Source organism: Heterodontus francisci, chromosome 2 (assembly GCF_036365525.1).
Source record: "Heterodontus francisci isolate sHetFra1 chromosome 2, sHetFra1.hap1, whole genome shotgun sequence".
In the NCBI taxonomy this organism is placed as follows: domain Eukaryota; kingdom Metazoa; phylum Chordata; class Chondrichthyes; order Heterodontiformes; family Heterodontidae; genus Heterodontus; species Heterodontus francisci.
The window spans coordinates 26,002,378-26,027,194 of record NC_090372.1 but is presented as its reverse complement, the minus strand read 5'-3'; the positions used below and the strand labels follow the sequence as shown (position 1 = coordinate 26,027,194).

At 45.7% G+C, this 24,817-nt stretch overlaps 1 protein-coding gene across 2 annotated transcripts in view; it reads left to right on the top strand.

Annotated features, from left to right (window-relative positions):
- LOC137383337 (collagen alpha-6(VI) chain-like) overlaps positions 1-24,817 on the top strand; it is a 160,775-nt gene that overhangs the window by 108,970 nt on the left and 26,988 nt on the right. For both annotated transcript variants that reach the window (XM_068056039.1, XM_068056049.1), the window contains 5 exons: positions 3,615-3,677; positions 6,820-6,852; positions 6,955-6,991; positions 11,508-11,522; positions 11,622-12,115. In XM_068056039.1, coding sequence (XP_067912140.1) covers positions 3,615-3,677; positions 6,820-6,852; positions 6,955-6,991; positions 11,508-11,522; positions 11,622-12,115 — 642 coding nt within the window. The remainder of the gene's footprint in view (positions 1-3,614; positions 3,678-6,819; positions 6,853-6,954; positions 6,992-11,507; positions 11,523-11,621; positions 12,116-24,817) is intronic.

Genomic DNA, 24,817 nt, shown 5'->3' with positions numbered 1-24,817 from the left:
CATCATCACTGGGGAAAAAGTACTGAACAATCTATTGGGGTTGAAGGCAGACAAGTCCCCAGGGCCTGATAGCCTACATCCTAGGGTCTTAAAGGAAGTGGCAATGGAGATAGTGGATCTATTGGTTATAATATTCCAAAATTCTCTGGATATGGGAAAGGTTCCAGTGGATTGGAAAAAAGCTAATATAACGCCCTTATTCAAAAAGGGAGGGAGGCAGAAAGTAGGAAACTATAGACCAGTTAGTTTAACATCTGTCTTTGGGAAATTGTTAGAATCCATAATTAAGGAAGTAATAACAGGACATTTAGAAAGTCAAAACACAATCCATCAGAGTCAGCATGGTTTTATGAAGGGTAAATCATGTTTGACCAATTTGCTAGAGTTCTTCAAAGCTGTAACAAGCAAAGTGGATAATGGGGATCCTGTAGATGTAGTTTATCTGGACTTCCAGAAGGCATTTGATAAGGTGCCGCACAAAAGGTTAACACACAAGGTAAGTTCACATGGGGTTAGGGGCAATCTATTAGCTTGGATAGAGGATTGGCTAACCAACAGAAAACAGAGAGTCGGGATAAATGGGTTTTTTTCTGGTTGGCAAGATGTAACTAGTGGGGTGCCACAGGCTTTGGTCCTCGGGCTGCATCTATTTACAATCTATATAAATGACTTGGATGCAGGAATAAAAGGTACTATAGCCAAATTTGCAGATGACACTAAAATAGGTGGGACAGTAAGTTGCAATAAAGAAATAAGAAATCTACAAATGGATATGGATAGATTAGATAAATGGGCCAAAATTTGGCAGATGGATTTTAACATGGATAAGTGTGGGGTTATCCATTTTGGTCAGAAGAATAGAAAGGCAAATTATTATCTAAATGGAGAGAAACTTCAGAGTGCTTCGGTGCAGAGGGATCTGGGTGTCCTCGTGCATGAATCGCAGAAAACTAGTTTGCAGGTACAGCAGCTGATAAGGAAGGCAAATGGAATTTTGGCATTTATTGCTAAAGGAATAGAGTATAAAAGGGAAGTGTTGCTGCAACTGTACAAGGCATTGGTGAGATCGTACCTGGAGTATTGCATACAGTTTTGGTCCCCTTACTTGAGAAAGGATGTAGTTGCATTGGAGGTAGTTCAGAGGAGGTTCACTAGCTTGATTCCAGAGATGAGGGGTTTGTCTTATGAAGAGAGATTGAGCAGTTTAGGCCTTTAGTCTCTGGAGTTTAGAAGAATGAGAGGAGATCTAATTGAGGTATATAAGATGATTAAGGGGATTGACAAAGTAGACATAGAGAGGATGTTTCCTCTTGTGGGGCAATCTAGAACGAGAGGTCATAGTTTTAGGATAAGGGGTAGCAGATTTAAAACAGAGATGAGGAGAAATTACTTCTCTCAAAGGGTCGTGAATCTGTGGAATTCACTACCCCAGAGTGCGGTGGATGCTGGGACATTGGGTAAATTTAAGGAGGAGATAGACAGATTTTTAATTAGAAATGGGTTGAAGGGTTATGGAGAACGGGCAGGAAAGTGGAGTTGAGGCCAAGATGAGATCAGCCATGATCGTATTGAATGGTGGAGCAGGCTCAAGGGGCTGAATTGCCTACTCCTGCTCCTAGTTCTTATGTTCTTATGTTCTGAAGTCTGTCACTATACTCTTCATGGCTCATTACATTTCTGAGTTTTGTGTGATCTGCAAAGTTTGAAATTGTTCCTTATATACCCAAGTCCAGCTCATTAATATATATCAAAAGTGCAGTGGTCCCAACACTAACCCCTAGAGCCACCACTGCACACTTCCCTCCAGTCTGAAAAACAACTGTTCACCGCTATTCTCTGCTTTCTGTCCCTTAGCCAATTTCATATCCATGCAGCCACTGCTCCTCTTATCCAATGGGCTTTAATTTTTCCAACAAGTCTATTATGTTGTTTATTTATCAACTGTCTTTTAAAAGATCATGTACAAACTTTAGCCCGTGTTACTTCAGCAAAGAACGCAATCAAATATGATTTGCCTTCAATAAGTTCACGCTGGCTTTCATTTATTAACTTATATTTTTCAAAGTGCTGATTAATTTTGTCCTGGGTTATTGCCCTGGGCTTCAGGACCCTGACGTTGGTACCAAATGGGATTCCCAAGACTGCACTTTCTGGAGTGAGACATAGGAGCAATCTTCCCAGAGGCGGCCTAATTGACCACCTCCGAATTCATGTCCTTCAGGCTCTCGATGCTGCTAGCTCAATTGGAGGGCAGGCTGCTCTGGAGCCTCAGCAGCCCCACTGGGAGAGGTGGGTGCCGTCAAGTCAGATCAGGGACCGCGAGGCACGTTAACATGGTGGTGCCCTCGCTGGGCTGCACATTAGGTAGTAAAAGGCTGGGGTCTAGACCGGTATATTAAGCGGGGAGGAGGGGAAATCTCTCCATTGGATTGGTCTCAGCTGTGACTTTGCTTTTTTATAATTGCAGCCCCCTCTTCGCAGCATGGAGCCTTTGGCACCAGTGGACCCCAGGCCTGCCGCAGGGAGGCCCTCTCATTGAGCTGATGGCCTTTGCACGCAGTGAGGAGCTGCTCTGATGCCGACAAATGCCAGTGAGGCTGCAAAATCGCCCCTAATTGGGGCCTGAACTATATAAATTGGCTGCCCGCCTCCATGCAGTGGACAGAAAATCTGTTTCCCAGGCCATCCCTGGGAAAGCTCCCCAGTGGCAGGAATGAGCTGGGGAGCTGTTCCGAAATGGCTTCCCCTATTTTCCTTCACACCCCCCCTCCCCCCCCCCCCCGCCTCCTAGTCTGTCATCACAGGACCAGGACTATAGAATGAACTCTGGACTATAGAATGAACTCTGAACTCTGCATTTCCAGACTTCTTTGTGCACCCACCCCCCCCCCCCACCCCACCAACATCACCCGCACAGTTATTTTCCCCAAGGTGCCGTGGATGTGCTCGAGACTTTTCTCTCTTGAGGTATTATCACGTTCACTGGTATTCAATGCTGAAAGCTGGTTTGAGAGTGGTACACCCGCTGAGGTTTCCTGCACTGTCTGCCTCTTCCTATCATGGCAGATTGCCACCCACTTATTGTCCTCTTGAATTCTCTGTAAATGCAGGGGTGGCCACCTCCAGGAATGTGTGCTTCAGAAAATTCTCAGCCTCCTGTATGCCCTGCAGTGAATCCAACTGCTCCTCAAGCTCATAAACCCTGAGCTTGAGTTCAAGGGACTGTAGAGACTTCCAGCACATGTGGTTATCCAGGATATATGAAGCAGCTTGGAGTTCCCAAATGACTCAGGAATTGCAGGCAATAGATCTCTGTAGTCCCATCATTTTGCTTAAAAGTCTATCAAATGATGTTATATGTTTTTAGTTTAGTATCCCCTTACTCTTACTTCTTATTTAATTATTTATGTATATCGGATTTTTTAATGCACTTCAGTTCCCTTTAATATTGGTATCCTCTACCTAGTTAAGAATTGTTGAAGAACTAAATTTCCAGTATATTAATATACTTAAAGTAGTATCGCATGTGTATAAGTCCGGTGCTATTAGTAATCATCTATCAGTATTCAAATAAGATTCACCATGAAATAATGTGATGTACTCAATATTTCTAGGGTAATGCTGGTGATTCTGGTGATCCTGGTGCACCAGGAGAGGTTGGACATCCTGGACTAAAGGTAAAATGTACAGGTATTTTGATAATTTAGTAAGTCACCAGGGTACTAATGCACATTTGGACAGATGCTTAAAAATATCAAACGGATCTTTGTAATTGGCCTGGAATGTCCGGCTATTTGTAGGTACAAAGTTAAGCCAATTTTCCTCAATGTTTTTACAACTGAATTTGCTGAACATATGGAAACACACAGCCAAGTGTATTGAAAAGATATTTTAAATAACAGGTAAGCAGTAGTTAATGAATAATTAAATTTGAAGGTTTGGTGTCTTCAATTGCCAAGGCTCCATGATCAGGAATTTCCTTTCTAAACCCATCCACTCTGCCCACCTACCTCTCCTCCTTTTAAAATCCTCCTTAAACCCACCTCTTTGATCAAGTTTTTGGTCTCTTCTCCTAATACCCCCTTCTCTGGCTTGGTGTTCTTTTTGTAGATATTTGTGAAGCATCTGGAGTTGTGTTCCTGTGTTAAAGGCACTTTACGAATGCAAGGTGTGGGTTGTGATACACCACACAACACAGTAATAGTCTGCTGCTGTAGTTTAGAGATATACTACAAGGCATAATAATGTGCATCCCTGGAATAGGGAGAGGATTCAACAAGACCTTCCACTCCTAATTGCTATCCAGTGACCCTGCAGGAAAGTATGTGCAGAGGTCAGTTGGGAACAAAATTGGACTCCTGTGATACCGTCCAGGGTCAAGTAATACACCAACAGTCACTGTCCATGTTTCGATTAAGACTGACCAGTTTGCAGAGCTACCAAAGAGTTGATAGCGTCTGTGGAATCATATACCAGCATTTCCAGGAGAGGGGGGAGAAAACTGGAGGAAAATATAGTCATCCTACAAGTGTTGGTGTATGATAGATCGGAAGGTGAAGACAGTGTTGTTGGTTTAGTGACTCCTGTGTGTTTGTCATCCCAAAGATATATCATCATCAACAAGGGTGTTTATACGGAATGCACCCATTGGACTGGATTTTGTGCTGGAGGCAGTGGGCCAGAAAGGCAAGGGGAACCCTGCCTCTGCCTTCTCTCTCCCTACCAGAGCCATCCTCTGGTAGTTTTTTGTCAAAGTTTTAGGAGGCGAGATCCCCACCCCTTTAACGACTTAAAAGGGAAGGGGATCCCGCCTCCAAGAGCTGTCGGCCAATCCGAGGACTGGCACTGGGAGTGGTGGTCACTGCCAGTACTGCAGAGGCTCTGGACCCCGCTCTAGCACTGGAACCCCGGAGAAGAGGTAGGCGAGGCGGGGTTGCCACGGCCAGTTCGGAAGGCCTCGGTGAGGGGAGGGCTGGGGGGTTGGTCTTGCGGTCCAGGGGGAGGGGGGTCCTGTGGGGTGAATTGGTTCCTGGTGGGGCTCCTCCCTGACCACAAACTACCCATGATGGAGGGACACCCCTCCCCAAACCCGCAGGGAGGGTATCTTGTTTTACCCACCCCCCCGCACCCCACTCACCCTGGCCGCTGGTAAAATCCCAGCAACAGTGGGAAGAGGCCATAATTGGCCCTTACTAGGCCACTTAAGGGCCTCCATTTGCCTCTGGATGGGAAGGCCATCGTCGTCCTATACCAACCCCAGAAGATTGCTGGGCGACATGCCCTCCGTCCTGCTGCTTTCCCCGCCACCCACCGCCATTCTCTGATGAAAGTGAGGAAGGCCACTTGAGTCATCTGAACCACATATAATTCATAGACACAAAGGCCGGGATTTTCAATTGCTGGTGGGGTCGGGAAGGGGTGTGAATGCGATATGAAAATCACGTTCTCAGAGGGTGGCACTGGATCCCGCGCCTCCAGACTGCGACGCAATTTTCAAAGGGAAAGCGGAGGGGTAGGGTGGAAGCAGTGAATCTGTTTATCTCCAATTAACAGCCCATTAAGCTCCTTGAGGAGCTTGCTAACGGGCAGGGCATGGCGCAAAGTCAACGTTCAAAGTTGAAATCACTGAACCCTAACAGTGTGGTGCACACTAGTGCACAGTTGCTGAATCAAAGCAGGCAGAAGGTAAAGTATGTTTTTGATTTTGAAAAATTTCAGGAGCTGAGGGATCTTGCACCTGATTGTGCTCTTTACCTTCCATTTGGCCATTTAGTCACTTTTGTGCTCGGTGAGGCTGCTGTCTCTCCCAGGAGTTGCCTGCTCTCTTCCGCAAGGCAGCGGCAGGCCCCATCATGACTGCCTTCTGCCTTTGCTGCTCGTGCTGTGCAGGCATCTCTCCCGCCTCCTGGTTATCCTTGGCGCCACTAATTGGGCACTGAGCTCACCACCAGTCCAATTAAGGCATTTACATTTCAAGATAGCGTCATATGAACGACACTGTTGCGGTGTGGGGGTCTGGACCCAAAAATCAAGCCCGATATCAATTATTTCATCACCCCAGAGAAACATTTGCAAATTTGTCCCTGATCCCCACAGGCAACAAACAAAACTACAGAATATTTGTTCCCATATCTCTAATGTTCAACTCTAACTGGTTGCTTATCACAAATGACATTTTCCTTGATCATACAACCACAGATGTCATGATGCCCCTTCGCTACATATCTATATACTTAGCTCCATAACCTTCACTCATACTGAACCCAATGGTTCTACAGCTCTTTTCAAAGGAGTTAGTAAACACCAGGTTGGTGCTTTTCATAGTTCATCGAGAGATACAGCACTGAAACAGGCCCTTTGGCCCACTGAGTCTGTGCTGACCATCAACCACCCATTTAAACTAATCCTACATTAATCCCATATTCCCTACCACATCCCCTCAATTTTTCTCCCACCTACCTACACTAGGGGCAATTTACAATGGCCAATTTACCTATCAACCTGCAAGGAAAAATGTTTTCTCATCACTAGGTCCACTTGAGACGTTTAACTTTTGAACTGGTTCTCAAGATCCTTCTTTGGAATTACTAGAATGAATAATATTCACTTTTCACTGACAAATACCTTGGATATGTTCCTAACTAATTTTTATAGACACCATTGAACTCCTGTAATATTTTGCCTTTGTAACTGGATACAGCTTCTTTATGATTGGAATTGTTTATAGGAGACTGATCAGTTACACCTTCACCCCAAAGTTCTGTAAACATTTATAAAGAAGTGTAATTTTCCTCTAAAACTATTTTTTGACCACTCTAGGGCCCCAAAGGACCATCAGGACCTCTACCTATGGTATGTAACATATGTGTATAAATAGATATTGACACGGACATTAATTCATGCATTTTGTTTAATGTTTATATGGTAAGTTTAAATTTCATGTTTTCATTTCAGCCTTGTGACCTCATATTGACAATGCGAGCTAACTGTCGTAAGTATGTCTTTTAAAAGTTGCAAACCTGTTAGTCCATTCAAATCTGTTCTTAACAATGTAACACAGAGAGTAAGTCTTGATGGAAATGTTTGAAGAAAGCTATATTAAGCTGTAATTTCATTTGACAGGTAGCGGCTGTGGCTGAGGTAACAGCAGTTAGTAGGTGATGTTGTGTCAGTGCAGAATGTCAGAAATTCTGTTTATTTTTCTTGCATCATAAGTTAAGTAGTGATACGTTCATAAGTTCATATGGTTGCATACATTGAAACAGTGGAAAATTTTCCATTAGTCATGTGCACAGTTCAATGGACACTGAAAAGAAGCCAATAAAGCAGTAAAATAAAAGCAAAATAATGTGGATGCTGGAATCTGAAATAAAATCAGAAAGTGCTGGAAATACTCATAAGGTCAGGCAGCATCTGTGGAGTGAAAAACAGAGTTAATGTTTCAGGTCTGTGACCTTTCATCAGAACTGGGAAAGGTTAGAAAAGTTATAGGCTTTGAGCAAGTGAAAGGGGGTGGGGGAGAAGAAAAACAAAAGGGACGAAGTGTGATTGGACAGAGGGCAGGAGAGATTAAATGACAAAGATGTCACAGAACAAAGGCAAAGGGAGTGTTATGAAAAGACAAAGCATTAGTCTAGAGAGAGTGTTAATGGCAGAATAATGAACAGTTCTGTCCAAAAGCAAAAACCTGAAAAACAAGTTTAAGACATGTCCATGGTTTAAAAAATGGAATCAAATAAAATAAAATAAAAGCAAAATAAAATGAAAAAGACAGTCATGCTTTGAAATTATTGAACTCAGTGTTGAGTCCAGAAGGCTGTAGAGTGCCCAATCGGAAAATGAGGTGCTGTTCTTCGAGCTTGTGTTGAGATTTACTGGAACACTTCAGCAGGCCAAAGTCAGAAATATTGGATGGGAGCAGATGAAGCAGTGGCTCATTAAAACGGAGATTGCGGCCCATGAAGAATTTATCCTTAATTGCAGGAAGACAAAATTCATCAAAAGAAAACCATGATGCAACTTCTCAACATCATCTTTCTGTGTTGAACAACATATTCACTGCAACAAATACAGTTCTCCAATAGATATTGTTCTAAATTTGTTTCCTCAAGTCAACTATTCCCAATGAAAAGTCAGTGACCAAAGTCAATTCACTTGGAATGCAGTAAAGATGTGCTGGTATGTAAACTGTGTTCATCACAAGCTACTGCAGGGGTTGAATGACACTATGGGCTGAATTTTATCCAGGCAGCAGGAGTGGGATTGGAGGCGCGGGAGGGGGGCTGAAAATTGGGAGGGGAGGCGCTTGCCCTGAAACCTGTCATCATGACGTCGGTTCTGGAGTTTGTCAACAGCGGGAATGATCCAAGGCGACGTTGCCGCTACAACATGGTGGAACTGCAATCATAATCGCTGAACAGGTACTTAGCATGGACTTGCATCAGCCTGACTCAGATTTTATGAGGGTTTCCAATTTAGTGAATGTCAGAAATGCTCCATCCATCAATATTGGCGACCACGCTCTGGAAGTGGTTCAAGAGTTCACCTACCTAGGCTCAACTATCACCAGTAACCTGTCTCTAGATGCAGAAATCAACAAGCGCATGGGTAAGGCTTCCACTGCTATGTTCAGACTGGCCAAGAGAGTGTGGGAAAATGGCGCACTGACACGGAACACAAAAGTCCGAGTGTATCAGGCCTGTGTCCTCAGTACCTTGCTCTACGGCAGCGAGGCCTGGACAACGTATGCCAGCCAAGAGCGACGTCTCAATTCATTCCATCTTCGCTGCCTTCGGAGAATACTTGGCATCAGGTGGCAGGACTATATCTCCAACACAGAAGTCCTTGAAGCGGCCAACATCCCCAGCTTATACACACTACTGAGTCAGCGGCGCTTGAGATGGCTTGGCCATGTGAGCCGCATGGAAGATGGCAGGATCCCCAAAGACACATTGTACAGCGAGCTCGCCACTGGTATCAGACCCACCGGCCGTCCATGTCTCCGTTATAAAGACGTCTGCAAACGCGACATGAAATCGTGTGACATTGATCACAAGTCGTGGGAGTCAGTTGCCAGCATTCGCCAGAGCTGGCGGGCAGCCATAAAGACAGGGCTAAATTGTGGCGAGTCGAAGAGACTTAGTAGTTGGCAGGAAAAAAGACAGAGGCGCAAGGGGAGAGCCAACTGTGCAACAGCCCCAACAAACAAATTTCTCTGCAGCACCTGTGGAAGAGCCTGTCACTCCAGAATTGGCCTTTATAGCCACTCCAGGCGCTGCTTCACAAACCACTGACCACCTCCAGGCGCGTATCCATTGTCTCTCGAGATAAGGAGGCCCAAAAGAAAGAAAAAAAAAAGAAAGAATGGCGCATGCAGATCACCTGCCTTCGGACCCATAGCTGATTAAAGGTGGCGGCATGAAGACAAGGCCTCAGTGCTGCCATGGAAGGCAGCCATGGGAACCATTGGATGAATGCAGGAAGGGAAATAGGGGGGTGTGGCAGCCATTGCCCAACAGTAGTGCAGGCCTCAAGGCAAGGGTGGGCGCAGAAAAGTTGCAGCCCTCGTGGCAAGAGTGGGCTTTGTCTCGGGCGGTGGGCTCTCTTCAAGGATAGGCACTGAGGAGTATTAGCCCATGTTCAGAGGGGAGTGGCAAGGGGAAGGTTACAGTGGCAAGGTTCTCTCTCCAGGTATAGTGCACAGGAGGGAGAGCGACAAGCTGGCATGGGTCTCATATACCCAGTGTTTTTAGATCCCCGCACTGCGCAGCAGAGACTCAAAGGGAGGCAGGGCCAGGTGGCAGCTGGGAAGGCTATGAAGATCGACTAGGGGAGACCCAGCAGCTGGCTGCATCAAGAAGGGCCTATCCACAGCAGAGTGTACCGGACTCGTCTTAAGTTATCTCCAAATGTCTGAGCAGCAGTGCGCTGATGGGTGGAAGGTAGAGGGGAATGGTGTGACGTTGCCCCCTCTGAGGATTCTCTCTCTTTGTCCTCAGAGGACAACAGGATTCCAGCGGCACCAGCAGGCGATCTTCCGTACAAGGTGCCAGGGCCTACTTGAGAAACCACAAACATTTAGCGGTTCTGCTGCATGGATCTGCCCATGCCAACTATGCTTAATGTGGTTCTCTAAAAGGATAGCGTTTGCCACATGAACACAATGCCTCCTCACCCTCTTGGGTAGACACTCCAGTCTCTCCATCTGCTATGGATCCCCCTAGTCCCAGGACCTCCTCTCTGCCGGGATCAGTTCTCGGATGTCCAGGATCCCACCTCCAGTCTTCACCCCTTTTCCTAGTGTTGTCGGCTGTTTTCTCCTGTGAGCAGAAAGAAGGACACTGTTAGTCTTCTCATGGAGACCAGCAGGATACATCTTCTGGTGGCAGTCCTCTGGCTCCTGAAGGGATCTCCCAAATGCCTCCTCCTCGGTCTGTCCTCAAGGAACTTGTGAGCAAAGCTAGGTAAGAAGGCCAGCTGTCCTGGAGATAAAGCCATGCATCTGACATGACCTACTGCTGCCTCAGTCCCTTGCCACCCCCTTGGCAGCCATTCCCTGACCATGTCACGCTCCACCCCACGTGGCCACACTCAATCCCCAAAAATAAAATGCGTATTGAGGACTCACCTTGGCCGAGCAAAGGAGGTCATTGACCCTCTTGCGGCACTGGACCCAGTTCCAGGTTTTAACTCCATGTTGACCTTCTCTGCGATCTCTGTCCAGGCGTGCTTGGGTCAGGCAGGAGGGTCTCTCCCTTGGAAAGAGGAGCTCTCGCCTTTCCCTCACAGCCTGGAGGAGAATCTGCATGGAGGCATCACTGAACCGTGGGGGCTACCTGGTTAGCGCCTGGCCTTATGAGCAGCACCCAGACTCCAGCCACAGGGGTCAGCAGCACATGGTCTCCAATTGGGGTGGGGGGAGCATGGAGGCCTCAGCAGCAGAGCAGCACAGGGTCTCCCAGTCAGTGGCGGGGGGTGGGGGGATGGGGGGGGGGGATGGTCAGCAGCACAGGGTCTCCAGTCAGCAGCACAAAGGCAAAGCAACAGCAAACTCCCTAAGTGAAGCAGCAGTTCAAGAAGGGCTGGCAGCGCTTTAAATATGGCGTCAGCACCTGCGTTTGTCTCCGCTGCCAATGCCATTGGCAACTCATTGCCCACCCCCATCCTCCAATCAGATGCACCACTTGCATTCAAATGGGCCGGCAAGTGATCACAGTCAGCTGGCCACAAACATGACGTGTGGCAATGCCACCCTCATTCTGTGCCACCAGCAGAGCTTGCGATGGGCTGATGCACTTGGCTTTGCAGACTTTCAAATAAAGTTCTGAACCAGTACATCAGCTTCTTGTACAAATTAATGATTTACATTGAAAACATCAGGAACCATAACGCCTGAACAAATGAGCTCAGTTTATATTCAAGCAGATTGGATAATGATGGAAGATGGATGAAACTTGAAATAGTGTCCTGTCAACTGTTAATTTTCTTTTTTCCTTTTTCTCCTAAAGCTTGTTGTTTACGAAGTAAGTAACCCTCATTGAGTATCACAACAATCTTACTTTGAAACTGATCTGTTACTTAAATGATGTTCTTAGTTACTAACTGCTTTTGCATTGTTGCAGGAAGGGGAGAGTGTCCTGTGCACCCCACGGAGTTGGTGTTCGCTCTGGACACGTCTGCAGATGTTACACTTCCGATATTTGAAAGGATGAAGGGAATTGTAATTAATTTACTGCAGGATATGAACATCGCCGAAAGCAACTGCCCCATCGGTGCTCGAGTGGCGGTTCTTACTTACAATAATGTAGCAAAGCCTTTCATTCGATTTTCAGACTTTAAGAAAAAACAGTTACTTCTGAAGGAAATAGAAGAACTGGCACATGAGCGATCAACCAGAAGACGGAATATCGGCATTAGTATGCAGTTTGTTGCAAGAAATACTTTTAAGCGAGTTCGTAATGGTGTCCTTGTAAGGAAAATAGCTGTTTTTATCACTAATGGCGGATCCAAAGACACCATCGCCATAGCTGCAGCTGCCTCACAATTCAGTGCTTCAGATATCACTCCCGTCATCATCTCCTTTAAAGACATCCCAGAAGTAGACCGCGCTTTTAGGGTAAGAAAACTATTTCTTCATTGGTTACATTCCACTTCAATGAATAGAATAGGTAATTAGCTTGCACACTCAGAGCAATGTACAAGGGGCAATCCCTTCATGTGTCAGTGTAGGGTGTGTAGTAATTCTAAATGTGTATGAGAAGTAAGCTGGTAAAAATTGTGCACTATCTGAGCATTTTGTTAACTTATCAATAACTGCCTTACATACTGGGCTGGATTTTACAGGCCCCCCTGACATCAAGGGTCATGGTTGGGGTGGCCCGGAAAATGGCTCTGGGAGAGGCCCACCACAGGCCTCCATTCTGGGAAGGCCCGGCCCCATATTGCCAGTGGCGGTGAGGCCTCGTGGCAGATACCCGCCCCTCCCCACCGCTTGGCAATGGGAGCAGCATTTCCATAATCAAATACATGCAAATTAATGAATTAAATGTTGACTCACTCCCACCATATTGGTGGTGGTGGCCAACACTCCCGTGCCTTCAGATCTCCGTCCAGAGATCCAATGCAGGACACTGGTGGGGAGGGGGGAGGAGGTCAGTATTTCAGTGCATTGATGTAGGGGTTGGTGTGAAGAGTTAAAGATAACAATTTGTGAACATTGTTGGGGGTTTGTGGGGGAAGGTCAGGTACACAAGGTAAGTATTTTGCAGGGTGGGGGTGAAGAGCAAGGAATGGGCTGTCTGTTTATTTGGGTGGGTGGTGAGGGAGGGGTGAGGAATATTTATTTCATTTTTAAATTAAATTTACAATGCATATAACTTTAAATATTTAAATGAAATGATAGGGCTGGCAGCCCTTTAAAAATGGTGTTGGAGCCTGCGCAATTATGTTAATGTGAGGGGGGGGGGGAAACGCCTCAGCTATGCAAATGAGCTGCTGCATTTAATATTGTGGCAGCTCCGCAGAGTAAAGCCCACACGGTGCGGGTCGCCAATATTTCCGGCTGGCACTAAAATTCAGCCCTCTGTTGTCAATATTAATGGGGTTTTTTAAAACGTATTCATATGGCATTCCTCAGTCCTTTTCTTAATGGAAGGGTTAACCCATATAAAATATATAGATTAATGCCAGCATAAAAATACTGGACAGAGGAATATTATACAAACACTTAATGCTTTATCTTTCATATTAGCAACAGTAATTTCATTAAAATAAGGCATTTACCTTTCATATTCGTTGAAATAAGTTTGAAAGAAGTCAATGTTTATTTGCTTTCATTTCAGTTTTACTTCTCTCTAATTCATCCCTTGAACTGTTTTCACAACTCCAAGGTTTAATCTACTGTGTTTTGCATCTCTGTATTGTAATTGTTAACCTTTAATATAATACCTAAGCCAATTATATAAAGGTCAATGCAACTCAAGTATTCTTTCCCTTCCATTTTATGAATCAATTCTGATTGACTGCTAAATACCAGATCAAATACAATGAGGCGGATTTTACAGACCACTTGATGTGGGGGGTTGTGGTGGGGGGAAATGCCTCTGGGAGAGGCCCGCTATGGGCCTCGCGCTGGGAAGGCCCAGCCTGATATTGCTGGCGGCAGTGATGCTTTGTGGCGGCTCCCCCGCCGCTCAGCGACGGGATCAAAATTTACATATGTTAATTTATTAAAATAAATGAATTGGTTACTTACCCGCTCCCACCGTTTGTCCCGGAACGATATTGGTCCCGGTGGCCAGCATTCCCGCGTCTTCGGATCCAGGTGGAACACTGGTGGGGAGGGTGAAGCAGGTAGGCTTTCAGTGTGGGTGGACGGGGGAGTGGAGTCAAACTTGTCTGGTTGGTGGCGGGGATGGTGGGAAGGGGTGAAGTTAGAAGTTTATGAACATTGTTTGGAGGGGGGGGTGGGTAGATCAGGTGGGCAGGGTAAGTGTTTTGGGGAGAGGGGGAAGTAATGCATTGCACGGTTATTTGGAGGGGGGGAGGTGGGAGAGGGACAAATTAAATGTTTGTAAAATTTTTCCTCTCCTCTTTCTTTAAATATTTAAATTAAATGGAAGGGGTCAAAGCCCTTTAAAAATGGTGTCAGTGCCTGCGTAAAGGCTGCTAACGCCACTGCCAGGGATAGACCGCCCACCCCCTCCACATCATCAAGAGGGTTGGGGGGAACGCGGTCCGCCCCGGCTATTTAAATGAGCCACCACGTTTAATATTGTGGCAGCTCCATGACATGCAGTCCGCATGGGCGGACCGCTATTGTTTACGGCGGATATGTAAAATATAGCCCAACATTTGTCCTTGCATTCCGCTTCACGTTAAGAAATGATTTGATTACTTCTACCAATCTGGTTGCACTTTCAGTTCTCCCCTCTGGTTGTCTCTTGTCTGGTCACTTTATCTTTGGTAGATTGAAATCTCCCACCATTATCTTCCAATAATTTTTTGTGGGTTCCTTTATCTAAACAGTTATATACTGCTTTCTGTTTAGCTGTTCAGCTTCAGCTGGTGGTTGACAGCAGTTGACAGTTATTATTTTGCGTTTATCATGCTACACAGATTATTTCTGTTGTCTCTCCTTTTACTGTTACATGGACTGTCTTGGAAGCAATAATATTCTGCATCAATAGTAACAGCAGTTCCACAGCTAGCGTCATTTTTGAGAATCATTCCACACCTCTTTAGCTTCAATTCATGTCCATCTCAGTCATATATTGGTGATGCTAAAAATGTCAATATTTTCACTGATCACATTTACGTGTAATTTCTAAAGCTTATTCCTATTGGGTAGGATTTTGCATTGAGAATAACAGTGAGGCTAACTGCTCTCACCGTTATTATGGAGTAAATCTGACAGCAATTTCAGAAGCCTGCACATGCTCAATGCAGAAATCCAGAAGTTGTGATCTAGGTTACTCTGCTCCTCCTGAGGCAGCACTGTATCTGTACCTCGCTGATTGATTTCAATGCTGAATCGATGCAAGGGCATGACGTTGCAGCGTTCACCCAGTAGTTACCCACTAAACACACCAGATAAGGTAGGGATGGTGCATTCAGGTGCAGTTGAATTTCGTAACAGTGTGATAACTCATAACTACTGTTAAACAATCTCTCTGGCATTGAAAATGTATTTTTATGAACATGGAGTTCTTCTTCACAATTTAATTAGTGCCGGAGATTTCTTTTTAAATTACATGTTTTTGTTTTTAGTTTTCTGTCTGTCTCTTATCTCCCTCTCTCTCTCTTCATCCCATCTTTTTCTCCCAATCTTTGTTTTGCTTTCTGTACATGATTTCAATCGAACTTATAATTCCTGATTTATACTTCCTGGTTTGGACACTGCAGCCCTGAATTTTTTTTAGAATTAGAATTAGAATATTACAGCGCAGTACAGGCCCTTCGGCCCTCGATGTTGCGCCGATCATCTGACCTACACTATTCCATTTACATCCATATGTCTATCCAATGACCACTTAAATGCCCTTAAAGTTGGCGAGTCTACTACTGTTGCAGGCAGGGCGTTCCACGCCCCTACTACTCTCTGCGTAAAGAAACTACCTCTGACATCTGTCCTATATCTTTCACCCCTCAACTTAAAGCTATGTCCCCTCGTGTTTGCCATCCTCATCCGAGGAAAAAGACTCTCACTATCCACCCTATCTAACCCTCTGATTATCTTGTATGTCTCTATTAAGTCACCTCTCCTCCTCCTTCTCTCTAACGAAAACAACCCCAAGTCCCTCAGCCTTTCCTCGTAAGACCTTCCTTCCATACCAGGCAACATCCTAGTAAATCTCCTCTGCACCCTTTCCAAAGCTTCGACATCCTTCCTATAATGCGGTGACCAGAACTGCACGCAATACTCCAGGTGCGGCCTCACCAGAGTTTTGTACAGCTGCATCATGACCCCGTGGCTCTGAAACTCGATCCCCCTACTAATAAAGGCTAACACACCATATGCCTTCTTAACAGCCCTATTAACCTGGGTAGCAACTTTCAGGGATTTATGTACCTGGATACCAAGATCTCTCTGCTCATCTACACTACCAAGAATCTTCCCATTAGCCCAGTACTCTGCATTGCTGTTACTCCTTCCAAAGTGAATCACCTCACACTTCTCCGCATTAAACTCCATTTGCCATCTCTCAGCCCAGCTCTGCAGCCTATCTATGTCCCTCTGTACCCTACAACACCCTTCGACACTATCCACAACTCCACCGACCTTCGTGTCTGATCTTAACTGGGGAGGGTTTTATGAGCAGGGGAGCTTTGTTCGGGAAATCCGGGAGTCTGGGCTTCCCAACATGGGGCTGGATTTTGTAGTCCGTCTCCAGCAGCGGCAGCAGGCATCAAAGATTGTGGCTGTCCCCCATGGGACCCGCGTCACCTGACTCTGTGGTGGCGGCCATTTTACATGCTGATGGCAACCACCCCCCTCCCCCAATCATGTGGCGGGGATAGCTTCGGCAACGCCGTTCACAGCGTCACCTGATGCAGAAGCAGGTGCTGGTGCCATTTTTAAAAAGGCTGCCAGCCTTGCAGACAGTTCAGCAAAATGCAGAGTTGACCCTTTCCCCCTGCTTCCCTACACAAATACTGCAGAGTTGACCCCTTCCCCCCCCCCCCTTGGTGGCGCCAGTTTCCGCTGGACGGGAAAGTGAAGGCGCATGTGTACCGCAAATTGCGCTGAAGATCGGGAACTAAAGGTAAGATCTGTAGTAAAGCTGCGGTAAAGGCCGGCTCAAGTCTGCAAATGAAACCCGACTCGGCCAGAGTCCTTTCATTTTTCCCCACACCTGACCCAACACATGTCGTCGGGTCTGGTCGGGTTCGGGTCGGGTGGCCATGCTGTACGCTGCAGGTTACATTTAAATTAATGCAAACATCTAGTTAGCTTATGGATAGCCGGGTCCCATGCAGAGCGGCGGAGGGGCCACCACAGAGCTTCACCCCCCACCAGGAAGATTGTGCCTGGCAATCCCAGCGTCTGTTGCTGCTCCGATGTTCCACCCCCCACCACATCCCCACCCTCCCCCTGCCCCCGCCCACCACAAAACTCAACGTCAGGCTGGGAACAAAATCCAGCCTATGCTGTGGAGTTTCAGGTTGGCACAGTGAATTGCCATAGTGATCACTGCTGGGACCTTAACTATATTAATGACCTGGATGAAGGAACCAAGTGTATTGTAGCCAAATTTCTGACAGTACGAAGATAAGTAGGAAAGCAAATTGTGAGGACACAAAGTGTCTGCAAAGAGGTGTGGATAGGTTAAGTGAATGGGCAAAAATTTGGCAGATGGAGTATAATGTGAGGTTATCTACTTTGGCGGGAAGAAGAGAAAAGCAGAATATTATTTACCTGGAAAGAGACTGCAGAACTCTACGTTACAGATGATCTGGGTGTCCTCTTACATGAATCACAAAAAGTTAGCATGCAGGTACAGCAAGTAATTAGGAAGGCAAATGGAATGTTGGCATTTATTGCAAGGGGGATGGACTATAAAAGTAGGGAAGTCTTGCTATAACTGTACAGGGTGTTGGTGAGACTGCACCTACAGTACGGTGTATAATTTTGGTCTTCTTACTTGGAGGGGTGTACTTGCATCGGAGGCAGTTCAGAGAAGTTTCACTAGGTAATCCTGGGATTAATTGGTTTCCTTATAAGGAAAGGTTAAGCAGGTTGGGCCGATATTCATTGGAGTTTAGAAGAATGAAAGATGATCGTCTTGAAACACATAAGATTCTGAGGGGGCTTGACAGGGTGAATACCGAGAGGATGTTTCCCCTCGGGGGAATCTAGCACTAGGGGGCACAGTTTCAAAATAACAGGTCTCCCATTTAAGACTGAGATGAGGAGGAATTTCTTCTTTCAGAGGCTCGTTAATCTTTTGCATTCTCTATCCCAGAGAACAATGGAGACTGAATCATTGAATTCATTCAAGGCGAAGTTAGACAGATTTTTGATCTGCAAGGGAGTCAAGGGTTATGGGGGGCAGGCAGGAAAGTGGAGTTAAGGCCATAATTAGATCAGCCATGATCTATTGAATGGCAGAGCAGGCTCGAGGCGCAAAATGGCCTACTCCTACATTTTTTTTTATATTCATTCATGCGATGTGGGCGTCACTGGCCAGGCCAGCATTTATTGCCCATCCCTAATTGCCCTTGAGAAGGTGGTGGTGAGCTGCCTTCTTGAACCGCTGCAGTCCATGTGAGGTAGGTACACCCACAGTGCTGTTAGGAAGGGAGTTCCAGGATTTTGACCCAGCGACAGTGAAGGAACGGCGATATAGTTCCAAGTCAGGATGGTGTGTGACTTAGATGGGAACTTGCAGGTGGTGATGTTCCCATGCATCTGCTGCTCTTGTCCTTCGAGGTGGTAGAGGTCGCGTGTTTGGAAGATGCTATCTAAGGAGCCTTGGTGCGTTGCTGCAGTGCATCTTGTAGATGGTACACACTGCTGCCACTGTGCGTTGGTGGTGGAGGGAGTGAATGTTTGTGGTTGGTGTGCCAATCAAGCAGGCTGCTTTGTCCAGGATGGTGTCGAGCTTTTTGAGTGTTGTTGGAGCTGCACCCATCTAGGCAAGTGGAGAGTATTCCATCACACTGCTGACTTGTGCCTTGTAGATGGTGGACAGGCTTTGAGGAGTCAGGAGGTGAGTTACCCGCTGCAGGATTCCTAGCCTCTGACCTGCTCTTGTAGCCATGGTATTTATATGGCTACTCCAGTTCAGTTTCTGGTCAATGGTAGCCCCCAGAATGTTGATAGTGGGGGATTCAGTAATGGTAATGCCATTGAATGTCAAGGGGAGATGGTTAGATTCTCTCTTGTTGGAGATGATCATTGCCTGGCACTTGTGTGGCACAAATGTTACTTGCCACTTATTAGCCCAAGCCTGGATATTGTCCAGGTCTTTCTGCATTTCTACACGGACTGCTTCAGTATTTGAGGAGTCACGAATGGTGCTGAACATTGTGCAATCATCAGCAAACATCCCCACTTCTGACCTTATGATTGAAGGAAGATCATTGATGAAGTAGCTGAAGATGGTTGGGCCTCGGATACTACCCTGAGGAACTCCTGCAGTGATGTCCTGGTGCTCAGATGATTGAACTCCAACAACACAACCATCTTCCTTTGCGCTAGGTATGACTCTAACCAGCAGAGAGTTTTCCCCCTGATTCCCATTGACTCCAGTTTTGCCAGGGCTCCTTGATACCATACTCGGTCAAATGCTGCCATGATGTCAAGGGCAGTAACTCTCACCTCACCTCTTGAGTTCAGCTTTTTTGCCCATGTTTGAACCAAGGCTGTAATGAGGTCAGGTGCTGAGTGGCCATGGCGGAATCCAAACTGGTTATCACTGAGCAGGTTATTGCTAAGCAAGTGCTGCTTGATGCCACTGTTGATGACACCTTCTATCACTTTGCTGATGGTTGAGAGTAGACTGATGGGGTGGTAATTGGCCGGGTTGGACTTGTCCTGCTTTTTGTGTACAGGACAGACCTAGACAATTTTCCACATTGCCGGGTAGATGCCAGTGTTGTAGCTATACTGGAACAGCTTGGCTAGGGGTGCAGCAAGTTCTGGAGCACATGTCTTCAGTACTATTGCCGGAATATTGTCAGGACCCATAGCCTTTGCAGTATCCAGTGTCTTCAGTCGTTTCTTGATATCGCGCAGAGTGAATCGAATTGGCTGAAGTCTGGCATTTGTGATGCTGGGGACTTCAGGAGGGGGCTGAGATGGATCATCAACTCGGCACTTCTGGCTGAAGATTGTTCCAAATGCTTCTGCCTTATCTTTCGCACTGATGTGCTGGTCTCCCCCATCATTGAGGATGGGGATATTTGTGGAGCCAACTCCTCCAGTTAGTTGTTTAATTGTCCACCACCATTCATGGCTGAATGCGGCAGGACTGCAGAGCTTAGATCTGATCCGTTGGTTATGGGATCGCTTAGCTCTATCTATCGCATGCTGCTTATGCAGTTTGGCATGCACGTAGACCTGGGTTGCAGCTTCACCAGGTTGACACCTCATTTTGAGGTATGCCTGGTGCTGCTCCTGGCATGCCCTCCTGCACTCTTCATTGAACCAGGTTGGTCTCCTGGCTTGATGGTAATGGTAGAGTGGGGAATATGCCAGGCCATGAGGTTATAGATTGTGGTTGAGTACAATTCTGCTGCTGCTGATGGCCCACAGCGCCTCATGGATGCCCAGTTTTGCATTGCTAGATCTGTTCGAAATCTATCCCATTTAGCACAGTGATAGTGCCACACAACACGATGGACGGTATCCTCAATGTGAAGGCGGGACTTCGTCTCCACAAGAACTGTGCGGTGGTCATTCCTACCAATACAGTCATGGACAGATGCATCTGCGGCAGGCAGATTGGTGAGGACAAGGTCAAGTATGTTTTTCCCTTGTGTTGGTTCCCTCACCTCCTGCCACAGGCCCAGTCTAGCAGCTATGTCCTTTAGTACTCGGCCAGCTCGGTCAGTAGTGGTGCTACCGAGCCACTCTTGGTGCTGGACATTGTAGTCCCCCACCCACAGTACATTTTGTGCCCTTGCCACCCTCAGAGCTTCTTCCAAGTGGTGTTCAACATGGAGGAGTACTGACTCATCAGCTGAGGGAGAGTGGTAGGTGGTAATCAGTAAGAGGTTACCTTGCCCATGTTTGACCTGATGCCATGAGACTTCATGGCGTCTGGAGTTGGTGCTGAGGACTCCCAGGGCAATTCCATCCCGACTGTATACCACTGTGCCACCACCTCTGCTGGGTCTGTCCTGCCGGTGGAACAGGACATACCTGGGGATGGTGATGGCAGTGTCTGGGACATTGTCTGTAAGGTATGATTCCATGAGTATGACTATGTCAGGCTGTTGCTTGACAAGCCTATGGGACAGCTCTCCCAACTTTGGCACAAGCCCCCAGATGTTAGTAAGGAGGACTTTGCAGGGTCGACAGGGCTGGGTTTGCCGTTGTCGTTTCTGGTGCCTAGGTCGATGCTGTGTGGTCCGTCCGGTTTCCTTCCTTTTTATTAACTTCGTAGCGGTTCGGTACAACTGAGTGGCTTGCTAGGCCATTTCAGAGGGCTTGTAAGAGTTAACCACATTGCTGTGGGTCTGGAGTCACATGTAGGCCAGACCAGGTAAGGAAAGCAGATTTCGTTCCCTAAAGGACATTATGTTCTTATATTGATTCTACAGCGACATCTTTTTTCCAAGCAGTATGTGTGCCCGGAAGCCATCCTAAGTCGCAGGCTTGGCTCCATTTCGAACAGGGAGCACTTTGATGAGGCTGCAGGCCAGGAGCAGGTAAAGAACCTGCAACTGGTTTAATGAGTGTGGGTGGTGGGAGGTCTGGAGCTTGGGTATAGGAATGGTGGTCCAATACAGAGGGGGAGGTCGCCTTTGGAGGTTCCAATCTGCAATTCTGGGGGGGTATCTCAGCTCCGATCCCAGTGGGGGTTGCAATCCCTGATCTCAGGGAGGGTAGAATAATGGGGGAATGGTCCAAATCTTCAGACCCCGGAGGTCCAATACCTTAGAGAAATAAGCCTGTTTGTGAAGAAGACAGAGACTAGGATACTTTGGTGGAGATTGTTTATTGCTTGCCACAGAGCTAACTTCTGCTCTCCAAACTCATCTAGCCAGTGCTGGCTGGCTCTTTAGTTAATTGTATTCAAGTATGTATATATAATTAACACCCAACACCTGTTCATCCCATTATCTTGAACCACCAGGTTTTTATCATCCATTAACAGAACTTCAGATCCTAATAGATTCCTCCTTCTTTCTTTATATCGATAGATATATGTATTTAATTTAAAGAAAAAAAGATATATGAAACAAAATAATGATACATTTTTCTTTACATTATTTATCATTAACTTTCAACAGCATCAGCCATTAACATGCTGTATATTCCCCTTTAAAAAAAACCTGTTTGAAGAAAAAGTGATCTGATCATAAAAAAATGTACACGTTTTCCTAACTTATAAAACAAGACAGCCCTCTTCGAGGACATTCAACAATTTTTTCGAACAAGCACTTCTCTTAGTAAAACCCATTTTATTTTGTAAATTTTGTTTTCCAGCATTTCTTTTATACTCGCAAGATCAATCTTCAACCTCTTTTCTGCAACACTTTTTGTTGAATGAATCCCAGAGAGAATAGTTATCTATGTAGCATTCTATAGGAAAACTTTTCTCCGATTGCCCGTTATAAGAGTTCCTTTAAAATACTCGATAAATACATACCCATATCTAACGCTTCTATCAGTGCAAGTGTCTCAGCAGCTAAGGTGCTTTTAACTATCCTCTTTATTTTCTTCGATTCCCAGGCTAACGGACAACACTTATCATTTCTTCCCATCAAAAATATAATAAACACTGCTGCGCTCGAGTAACCATTGAGAAGCATGTGAGGTGTCACTAAAAATGACCAACTTCGTCTCTTCTGGGTCACCCAATGCTGGAAACTTGAGTGTACATTTATCAAAACTCAATCTCTTCAATGTCTTCTTTGCTTTCAGCACTTCCCCAACGGTAGCATGTCTCAGTATAGTGCTCAATTCTAACACAGCATAGCAAGCATCCGGCCTAGTTTGTGTGCACATCCAGTTCAACTGCCCGATTAAGCTCCTTAACTGGTCTACTTCTTCCTTGGTCGCAGAGTCTTCCTTTTGTGAGGGTCTGGTCCGATTTATTGGGATCCTATTGACATTCTCTGGGTAAGACTGTTGATTTAGGGTTACCCCCAACTTAGTCTGCCTAATATTCAATCCTATATATTTAAAAGCTCCAGAAGCCTGACTTCCAATTTTAAATTCCTGCAGAACTTTATCTACCACAAATTTCTCAAATGCCTCAGATCCTCCCCACAGAAAATGCCTGCTAGTTTTTCTTCATAGTACCAATAAAACATTGCCAGATCCACCTTTAGTTGAATACAACCAGCTTTTAGTAGGACAGACCTAACAGAAAAATACCGCACCCTGGATGCATCATTTAGCCCATAAACACACTTGTTTAGCTTCCATAATTTTCTTTCTATATCTTCAGCTTCTTTTGGTGGCATTAAAAATACTTCCCTTTGAAATTTCTCCCCTTGCAAAAATGCTGCTTTGATGTCAATGGACTTACATTCCCATGAGTGTGTCGCTAAAAGGGCTAGGAAAATCCTCAAACTTGCGTTTCCTGCTGTTGGGGAGTCCACTCTAACTTCCTTGTCGCCTAGTCATTCCTCAAATCCCCGAACTACAAGTCTAGCCTTCGCTTTATATGTACCATCGGGAAGTACTTACTCTGTACAGATCCACCTGTGGGACAATGCTGGTTATCCTCCATCTGGCACATACATGTATATGCCAAACTCTCTCCAACTGTCAAGCTCTTTTTGCTTGGCATCCTTGATCAATTTATCATCTAACTTGTTACTAGCCACTAGAGCTTCTCTATCATAAGGGCACCTACTTCTTGTGTCACCCCTTGCCTGCTCTCCGTTCCTTGCTCTAGTGAAACCATGTCCCCTACTAGAGTTCCTATGTCTTTCTGGACTACTACTACTACTACTCGACCTGTCCATCCTACAACCAGACTTCCTTTCACAAGTTCGTGACCTTTTCTTTGGACTATGATCATTTTCAAGCCCACTGTCTGATCTTATACTATGTTTTCTGGCCTTCAACATTTTCACTTCCTTCTGCCAATCTATAGGTCTGATATCTTGTCCCTTGTCTTGCACATTCAGCCAATGTTTGTATTTCCCTGTGGCCTTTCCTGCCCTTCCTATAATGGTGGCTTCCCTCCATTCACTAGTCCCTTCTGGCATATATGTCACTCTAGTCCCAACTTCTGGTAGTTGTCCTTTGGGATAAATGGCCTTATCTGGATCTTCAATATCACTTGGGCCACTCTTGGTCAGCCCATTATCTGCCACAATCTGTTGTTCACAAAGGTCTGACATATGTGCATGCAAAATATATGGTGCATCATCAGTGTCCATCATTTGTTCTGATTTTGTCAATGTATAATCAGTGCCAATAAGCCGCGATGAATGTACTTGAATGGTTTGGTTGCCATATTGCAAAATCACCGTTTTGCCATCAGTGCTTATAACTTTTCCTGGGCCTTTCCATTCTTTCTGCCCTTCTCTTTTGTAATACACCATATCCCCAATATCAAAATTATTTTCTGATGGCCTGATCCGATACCTCAAAGCTCTCCTGATGTTTTCTGAAATCTCCATTTTAATAAATGCTCTTCTTCCTGCATGCATGGCATTCAAATGTTCCACAACAATTGAACTAATTGTAGTCCCCTCTAAAGCCAGGGATGATCCCACATTACCGAAGGTATTTTTGGATTCCTGCCATAAACTAATTGATATGGGCTGTAGCCCCCAACCATTTGAAGCGTGTTTCACATGTATTGCCAGAGCAGTAGTCAATTTACAATTTGGTTGGTCTGCTAAAATTTGCGGGAGCATTTCGTCAATCATGGCATGATTTCTCTCAAATCCCATTACTAAAAGACTTTCTGCTGCTGTGTGTATTGCTACAATATTCATATTTTCACACATTCTCCTGAACTCAGCATTGGCAAATTCTCCTCCATTGTCAGTTAGAAACCTAGTCGGTGCTCCCAGTCCTGTTCCTATCCACCTTTCCATTATCTTGTCCACTATTACTTTTTCGTTTTTACTATAAATTACCATCGACAGACTGAATCTAGTCACCACGTCTATAAAGTGTAGA